This window comes from Otolemur garnettii, unplaced genomic scaffold (assembly GCF_000181295.1).
Source record: "Otolemur garnettii isolate 467f Iridium unplaced genomic scaffold, OtoGar3 scaffold00103, whole genome shotgun sequence".
Taxonomy (NCBI): domain Eukaryota; kingdom Metazoa; phylum Chordata; class Mammalia; order Primates; family Galagidae; genus Otolemur; species Otolemur garnettii.
The window spans coordinates 743810-752101 of record NW_003852498.1 but is presented as its reverse complement, the minus strand read 5'-3'; the positions used below and the strand labels follow the sequence as shown (position 1 = coordinate 752101).

Genomic DNA, 8292 nt, shown 5'->3' with positions numbered 1-8292 from the left:
AAGAGTTGGAGATTGCTGTGAGCTGTGATGATGCCCCAGGCATTCTCATCAGGGCAACAGAGTGAGACTCTGTCTCAAAGGAAAAAAATAAAAAGAACTCAAATTTGGAAATTTGAGTATTAATGGCCAAAATGTGGATTTTCAAATTTGATTTACAGATAAATCATTTTTTGGGAGAAACCCTGGTATATCTGTTACATGTGTAATTTGTAAACTCACAGATGAAAAGTCACTGACTCCTGAACTCTCTGTTTTAAACTGTAGGAGCGACAGCTGCAGCCCGGAAGGAGGTGATCAGGAACAAGATCCGGGCAATAGGCAAGATGGCCAGAGTGTTCTCAGTCCTCAGGTGGGTCATCGAGCCTCGGTTTCTCTTTTGAATTGTACTTTGTACATTTAATCTGATCATTCAGATGTTTTACTAGAAAATAGTGGCCTTTGTTCGTTTATTAAATTAAGAAATTGTCAGCTCCTTGCTATTTTAGTTAAATCGCGGTCTGCTGAATTGTTTCTGTAAAGATAGCGTCTGTAGCTGGGTTGCATCACGTCGTATTCCTCTTTGCTGCAGGACTTTAAAGCATTTGTTTCACAATAGGTAGAGCATCTTATGAAACAGGAAAAGCCCCTGTAATTCTTTTTTGTTTTTCGGTTGGGCTCTGCGGTAAAGGATGGACTTAGCAGGTGCGTGTCACTAGCTCTCTAAGAAGGGAACAGCAACCATACAGCTGTTTGTGTGACTTACCTTTTTCTAATAATTGAGAGGCAAAAGTCAATTAATGTTTCAATTTCTGCACAGTACTATCATTTTTAAGTAGATCATAAATCATTCTATTATTAAGGGTGGGTTTAGAAAACAAGTATATTCTTAAAAGAAATTCGGCACACTTCAGTTAACATATTTCTAGAGAATGCAAAATAACCATATATCTCTTCAAAAATTAAAAATATGGTATGTTTATGTGTGAGGAGTACACAGTTCATTTATCCATATTAGCAAGAGCAAGTAGGAATACATTGAGAAATATTACATATACAGCTGTGCAATTTAATAATCTAATTTTTGCCAAGTTTTGCCTCACTTCATTTCTCATAGAGTAACTACACTGGCTCTTTTGATTTCTCCTCTTGCTATTTCTATCCTACTCCTGGTAGATGGAGTCACTAAAGAGCAACTAAATGGCTTGATACAGAAGGCAGGGGGCATGAGAAGGATGAGAAGCATCATCATCCAGCTTCAAAGACACCACATGAAAGTCGGGGATGGCTCAGGGGTAGCCAGCACTGTCAGGACAAGCTGAAAATAGAGCGTCATTGCTCCCTGCAGCTAATGAATGAGGCTACCTTTGCTCTGTGCTTCTAGCTAGAAGGATTTATTCATTCATGCAGTCAATAAGTATGATAACAGTTAAAGCACTGGTTATGTGCCATGAAGGGAAACATTGAGGCAATATGAGAGGATAGCAAGTGATAAGATAAGGCACTTATTTGGGTAGGAGCTCAACAGAGAACTGTAATGGTATTTGAGCAAGTGTGGGTGACTTTTTCAAAGAAATGGGTTAAGTGCATTCAAAGCAAAGGGAATGGCAGATGCAGAGGTCCCTAAGTAGGTACAGAACTGTGTTGAAGACATCCCTGGAGGCAGAGAAATTTCCAGGAGCATAGTCTCACTGTCCTAAGAGCACTATCGAGGGCGTTTGCTAAGCGTCAGGAGTCATGCTTCGTGTCACGAGCATCTAACGGCCATCTGCACAGGAAACTTGTGAGGTTGAGTGACTTCACTCTACTATGAGGAAACAAACTGAGAGGCCAGGCCGAGTGTCCCAAGTCACTCACACGGTAGCAACGCCAATGAGAGTCCCACTGGATAGTGGCCAACATAGTCTGGTCTGAATTCTAAGTAGCTTAGTGGTAGATTCTGAGTCTGGAAAAGGACTAGATGGTAAAACACTTGAAGGTGAGTGAAAATCTAGTGAAAAATGGGCTGAAAGTGTATGTAAGTTCTGATCTATGAATGCCTCGAATGCCATGGCAAAATTTTGTGTGTGGGCAACTGGGAGTCCTGGGATGATTTTCATGGGATGAGAGGCAGCTCTAACCCACGTTGCACTGTGTGTATTAGTGGGAATGTGAAGACTGGCTAGCAAGATGACTTTCTGGCAACAGGAGAAACATTTAGGAAGCTATTGAAGTAAATGAAGCAAAAGGTTGGACCAGGCAATGGGAGGAGAAATACAAAGGAAGGGACAAATAATAAGGAATTGGGGAAACTAGAATATAATAAGTGAATGAATGTCGATGGAAGTACAAATTTGCCAGACATAGTTGCCCAACATTTTTCTCACATTTTGGAAATTTGTAATATCGTATGGGAACCTGCAGACTGCCTTTCGGCTGCCCTGGCAGGTCAGGCACATGGGGTGTCACCTAGGATTTGCCAATCAGATGAACAGGCATGAGGCCGCTGTCTCAGAGTGAGCACCGGGAGGAAGCAGCGGGGGTGGGGGTGGGGGGAAGGCGGTGGCTCTGTCAGGGGCGGAGTCCACGAGGCCGCAATGGGAGAGCTCCCACCCGAGCGTTAGTGTGCCTCGGGCTTGGCTTGGGACATCAGTGACAGCTGTTTATGGAACTGACCCCACAGCCTGGAAGGGCACTGGTCCACTTCCTGGCTGTGGAGCATTCAAATTCAGTTCTCTGAATCTGTCAGCTCTCGAATATCTGTTAATATTTCTCTTTCCTGTTAAAATTAGCCAGGATAGATTTCTGTTGTTTGCTACCAGAATAGAAACCTTACCTATAAGGCAAGGGGTTCTGAGAGAGGGAACGTTCTAAGACTGTTCTGCACAAGTATTAGTGAGTGATAGGATACTGGTATCTAAGGAAGAGGATGTGGGAAGATGGGTCTTTTAAAAACAGTTTGTGGATTTAAGGTTGCCACATAGGAAACCCATCTTTGGACCACATTTCCAAGTCAGCACAAGGGAGAGTGTGGTTTGGAGGCTGGTTGTTTAAGGCCCTTGTGGAACCTGCTGAAGATTTTGCCTTTGACCTGTAAGGAGAAGAGAAATCATTACAGAGTTTGGGTAGAGTAGTGACAGCATCAGGCCTAGGTAGGACAAAGCCCACCTGGCTGCCAGGCTGCAAACAGCTGTGGAAGGAGGGCAAGAGTGTGACAAGGATGGAGCAGGGAGACCATTCAGGGGGCCGCAGCAGTCCAGGTAAGGGATGCTGGTGGAGAGTGAGAGCAGGCAGGCCCAGAGGACTATGTGTTGCAAGATTCGGTAACACCAGTGCATTATACAAAATGTCCAGAAGGAACAAACTACAGAAAGCAGTGAGGAGTTCACAGGGCTGAGAGGAATGGAAAGTGACTGCTTAACAGGCACAAAGTTTCTTTTCGGAGGGGGAATAAATGAACACCAAACTTGGAGAATGCACACTTTTTACGTGAAAGGCACACACTTCTAACTTTGACTTAAAATGTACAAAAGCACACTAGGTAACTAAAGCATGTACACACCTGTAATATCCTCTAAAAAACAGTGTTTCTTTGGGCCGTGATGAAATGGTATAAAATGGATAATGGTGATGGTTGCGCAACTCTATGAGCATACTTAAAACCATTGACTGAATCATGCACTTTAAATGGGTGCACTGTATTCTACGTTAATTCCATCTCAACAGAGCCATTTCCAAAAGGAGAGGAGGAAACAGGTTTGTGAGCAGTGGTCAGATGCTGGAAATACTTTGAGGGGGACTCCTTCAAGATTTGCTAATGGGTGGAGATGGAATGAGAGAGGATAAAAGGAGTTAAAGGCGGAGCCGTCACTCTTCACTAAAAAACAGACTTGTGGGTTGCTGAGTTGAAGCGGGACTGTGGAAGCAGCAGGTGTGAGTAGAGTGCAGGAATTCCGTCTGGGTCCTATTAAGCACTTATGTGAAAATGTGGCGTAGGCAGTTAATATTTTGTTCTAATTAGGTAAGATTGTAATGTTTGCAAATGTATGAGGTTGGTATTATGTCATAGTTACTTATGATTTTATTTATTAAGATTTATTAATCAAAATGATTAATAGTCTCAAATAATATAATTGACATGATATTCTTAGAACTGTTTGTAAAAGTTATCGTAGTAAGAAAAAAAAATTTTATTAGCAAATCAGTGCAGACAGGGGCCAAAAAAGAAAATCTGGGAAATGTTATCAGGGCTTTATTGGTTAATTGCCATTATTTTGCATGTTTCTCAGGTAGTATCCCAATTCCTAATTTTTTTAGTTTCTAAGAATCCCTGAATGTAATTCCTGGTTCCCTAATCCATAGATCAGATTGTTTTTCAATCTCTGGTGTACTCTCTGGTTTTCCCTCGCACATCAAATCAGTTCTACTTATTCCTGCTGAGAGCACCCCGCACCCCCCCCCTCCCGGTGACTGACTTACAACATGCTTATTGGTATTGTGGGGGATACACAACAAATACTTTCTGTTATGATGCACGATTACAAAGTCAGGATTGTTTCTGTCTTCAGTACTCCGAAGAGACTCAAACTCCACAGGTAGACAGTGTAAACTTTAGCAAAGCAGTCGTTTAGGGGACATTGCAACTGATGCACGTGTTCAAAGATGGTATGTTTAAAAAAAAAAAGACCCCAAGGGTCAAGACGGTGGTAAATGTGTGTTCTTCTGTGCATTTTTTCTTCAAATCCTCTCTTTTTCACGAGAGAAATAAAAGTGAACACCTCCTGTTGTTGTGCCTTGCAGAGAAGAGAGTGAGAGTGTGCTGACGCTGAAAGGCTTGACCCCGACCGGCATGCTCCCCAGCGGAGTACTCTCTGGAGGGAAGCAAACTCTGCAAAGCGGTAAGCAGGCAGATTGGTGCAACTGCGTGCCCAGCACCTCATCCAGCTGTGGCTTAGAGCCCTGATTGAATCATTCATGCAAGCTCCATCTGGGTCTTCAGTTCTTCTTGGCTGGAAGAAGAGCTGAAAGCCCGATCAATTTATCAGTCACGTCCGACATGCTAGCTCCCTCCTTCTCTGGAATGTGGTCCTCACCCCACCTCTTTCCTTTTCCCCATTTACATGTTATTCCACATACTCAGAGCTAGCCCTAAGACAGCTCTGTAGGTTACACAATAGGGTGGACGACTTGGACCAATCAGTGCCAAAAACAATTTTTCAGTTACATTTTTAATAAGTATTCTGATTATTTCACGGATAAGCACATTCACACAAGGTAATATATACCTGTAAGTCTAGAGTTTAGTGTAGAATGGAAGAAGTATATAAAAAAGATGTCTTCATTACCCACTTGAATATAAATATAAACTATATGTGTCTTTTCTCTGATTTATCAATCCAAAACATAAGAAACTATGCAGAACTACACTTTATTTTTGAAAAAAAAAAAAAAAAAAAATTTTCTTTAAGACCAAGATTTTGTGTTAAAATGTGCAGCTTTTTAGACCAGTGTCCAACGGAACTTTTTGTGATGATGAAAATTTCTCTCTCCCTACAGAAGCTACATGTGACTTTTGAGCTTTTGAAACATAGCTAGTACAGCTAAGAAATTAATTCATTTTAATTGTGTCTACTTTTTGTTACATTTAATTTAAATAGCTACATGTGGCTAATGGCTAATACCTTATCACAGTTTCAGATACCCATTTACTTTGTTATTTTGTTACTTTTGTTTTCAACTTTAATATTATCATTAATCAGAGAATAATTTTTAATAATTCTTTTTGGAAATTTTGTTATTAGATCAGACGTTATCAGAAAAAAAATAAAAACAAAAATATGTATAACATTTTCAAAACAATCTCAGCTTCTTGCCTATGTTCCTATATCTTTAAAGCCCTGAATCTTCTGTATTCTCTTGCCTATCCCTGTGCTGCAATCTATGGTTATGTTATTTGGACACACCACATCTACATGAAGAATAATGATCAGCTTCATGATCGCAGCCTAGCAACATCACAGTAATTTTCCATATTTTCAGATGAATTTACTCCAAAAACATTGCTTTGAGATTTTATAAAAAGACAAAAATTTTAAAATGAAGGTAGAAAGATACATAGTATTGAAGTAAATTCTCCCTTTGAATTTATAGCTAGAAATTTTTTTAAGAAGTTTACCAAAACAGAGACGTTTTCCCACCAAAGTAAACATGCTCACTAAAACATTAATATCAATGGATCCATGCACAACACGCACTCCTCACCTCATTGCCTGAGATCCCCAGTTTCTGAGAAGCACATTTTAAGACACCGCAAGTTACTGGCACACACAATGAGGCTCATTTGCTTTAGAAAGACACAGTTAGAGGGCAGTACATATTTCTAGTCTTGTCAGTGCTGGTGAGGTTCCAGATTTTTGCTTTCCTTTTAAACTTAAGTTCTTCCAATTCTTTGTTTCATTTCCAGGTTTTTATGTGTATTTTTATCTTGGGTTATTGAAGGATTTTTTTTTTAAACTTCATTTTAAATCCATTGGTTTGTGTTACTCTATGTTGAGCTCACACACACATAAAACACATACGGGTTGGATTCTCATTTGTCCTGAGAATTTGAAAACAGTATATATTTTAAACCACATTCATTAATACATGTACCGTTTCAGAATTCATACTGATGCCCTTCAATTTGTCTAAAAGGGGAAACTACTTAAAGCTTTTCCGTTCAGCTCTTCTCCCTGGGGGTGACCATTCTTCATTTTTATCAGAAGGAATCTAGAATGCACTGTAGGTAATAAGGCACATCTGGCAGTTGCTGCAGTTTTAAAACCTTGAATTTTAAGAAAAGTACAAATTAAAGTCAGGGGGCAAAAGTTTTAATATTAACCATTTTGGAGTTACAGAGAAGTTTGACATTTTAACATTTAATTAGGGAAATACCAGCTACCTTAATAACATAGAAAGACACATACACCAGTATGGACCCAAACCTTATTATAAAAATTGCTGATAAAGCAATGGCTTTTAAAGTTCTGCCTCTGAAATATGCTATTTCAGTGTATTTATAGGAAACTTCATATGCAGATATATGAGGTTTCAGTATTTTGGCTGCCTGTTCTTTAAAATGCTGATAGAATTATTGCCACTGCTGGCACGTTACCACTTGATTTGTTAACATTTCAAGAATTTCATTTCCAAAAATGATATTCCACTAAGGAATGGAAACTTATTTTAAATTGGGCTTCCTGGCGAGAGAAGTCTGCACTGTATCATTCCCTTCCTTTTTCCTTTCTGCTTCACCCTGTTCTCACCCTCCACCTCTCAATCCAAACGTGCCCCCAAATTTTACACACATTATCAGCTTAGACTCCTTGATTTTACGTTTCCTTAATTTGCAAACCCCTGCTTTTCCATGCATCAAGAAGTAGTGCTATTTAATATTAAATAGTGTGAGATATTCCACTGATTTTGTCTGGGGATTTTTAAACTATAAATCACCTGGCAGAGGAACGTCAAAAGCACGTTTCAGATTTACATAAACCCCGATCGTTCAATCCAAGCAAAAGAAATTTCCCTCAGTATTTTGGGGTAAACAGGGGTAACTGTTTGGTTATTTATTTAGTGGGCAAACACCAAAGCAATTCATTTGGGTACATGTGTCCAGTTCATCCATTCAACAGTTTTTGTGGTGTTTTTTTCTTTCTTTTTCATTTCTTAGCATTTCTGTTTTGTCGTCTGTGCCAGAATCCAGCACTTACAGGAACATTAATTCTCTTAGCTCCTTTAATCGTCACTGATTGTTCTTAGAGTTAAAAATCCTCTGCTCATTTTTCTCATTCATTTTGCACCCCCTTTCTTCTCTTCAGCTACTGTTGAGGCTATTGAGGCTGATGAAGGTAAATTGGCCAGTCCCCTTTCTGTTGTACCTGCAACAGACAAGGGCTCTGCTGGGTGTATTCATTTTTTTTTTTTTTTTTTTTTTTTTTTGCTGTAGCTTGTACAGAGTGTGTGGGTGTTGAGCTAACAGTTGTGGCTCAGTATTAACCAAAATGTTCTTGCTTTAAAGGGGAAAATGTCCTTCTATGGTTTGTTTGTTTGTTTTTTTCCCTTAAAGCTTATGTTTGACTTTTGTATAAAATGAACTTAGTACAATCACAGAAAACAAAAGGATTCTATACCTTCAAGGATGTGGGGTGGGGGTTATGGCAGCTGTTTTGACAAATAGCGTATGAAACAATATTCCTCGAGCTGAACCATGTCCCTCCCTCAAATCACTTTCAGGAAGCACTGTAAAGGAGCGAATAAAAATAGCTTTATTAATTCTAGTCTTCCGTAGCCAAAGGG

At 39.7% G+C, this 8292-nt stretch overlaps 1 protein-coding gene across 1 annotated transcript in view; it reads left to right on the top strand.

Annotated features, from left to right (window-relative positions):
* PPP3CA (protein phosphatase 3 catalytic subunit alpha) overlaps positions 1-8292 on the top strand; it is a 145646-nt gene that overhangs the window by 133692 nt on the left and 3662 nt on the right. The window contains exons 10-11 of the mRNA XM_012809289.2: positions 265-349; positions 4756-4853. Coding sequence (XP_012664743.1) covers positions 265-349; positions 4756-4853 — 183 coding nt within the window. The remainder of the gene's footprint in view (positions 1-264; positions 350-4755; positions 4854-8292) is intronic.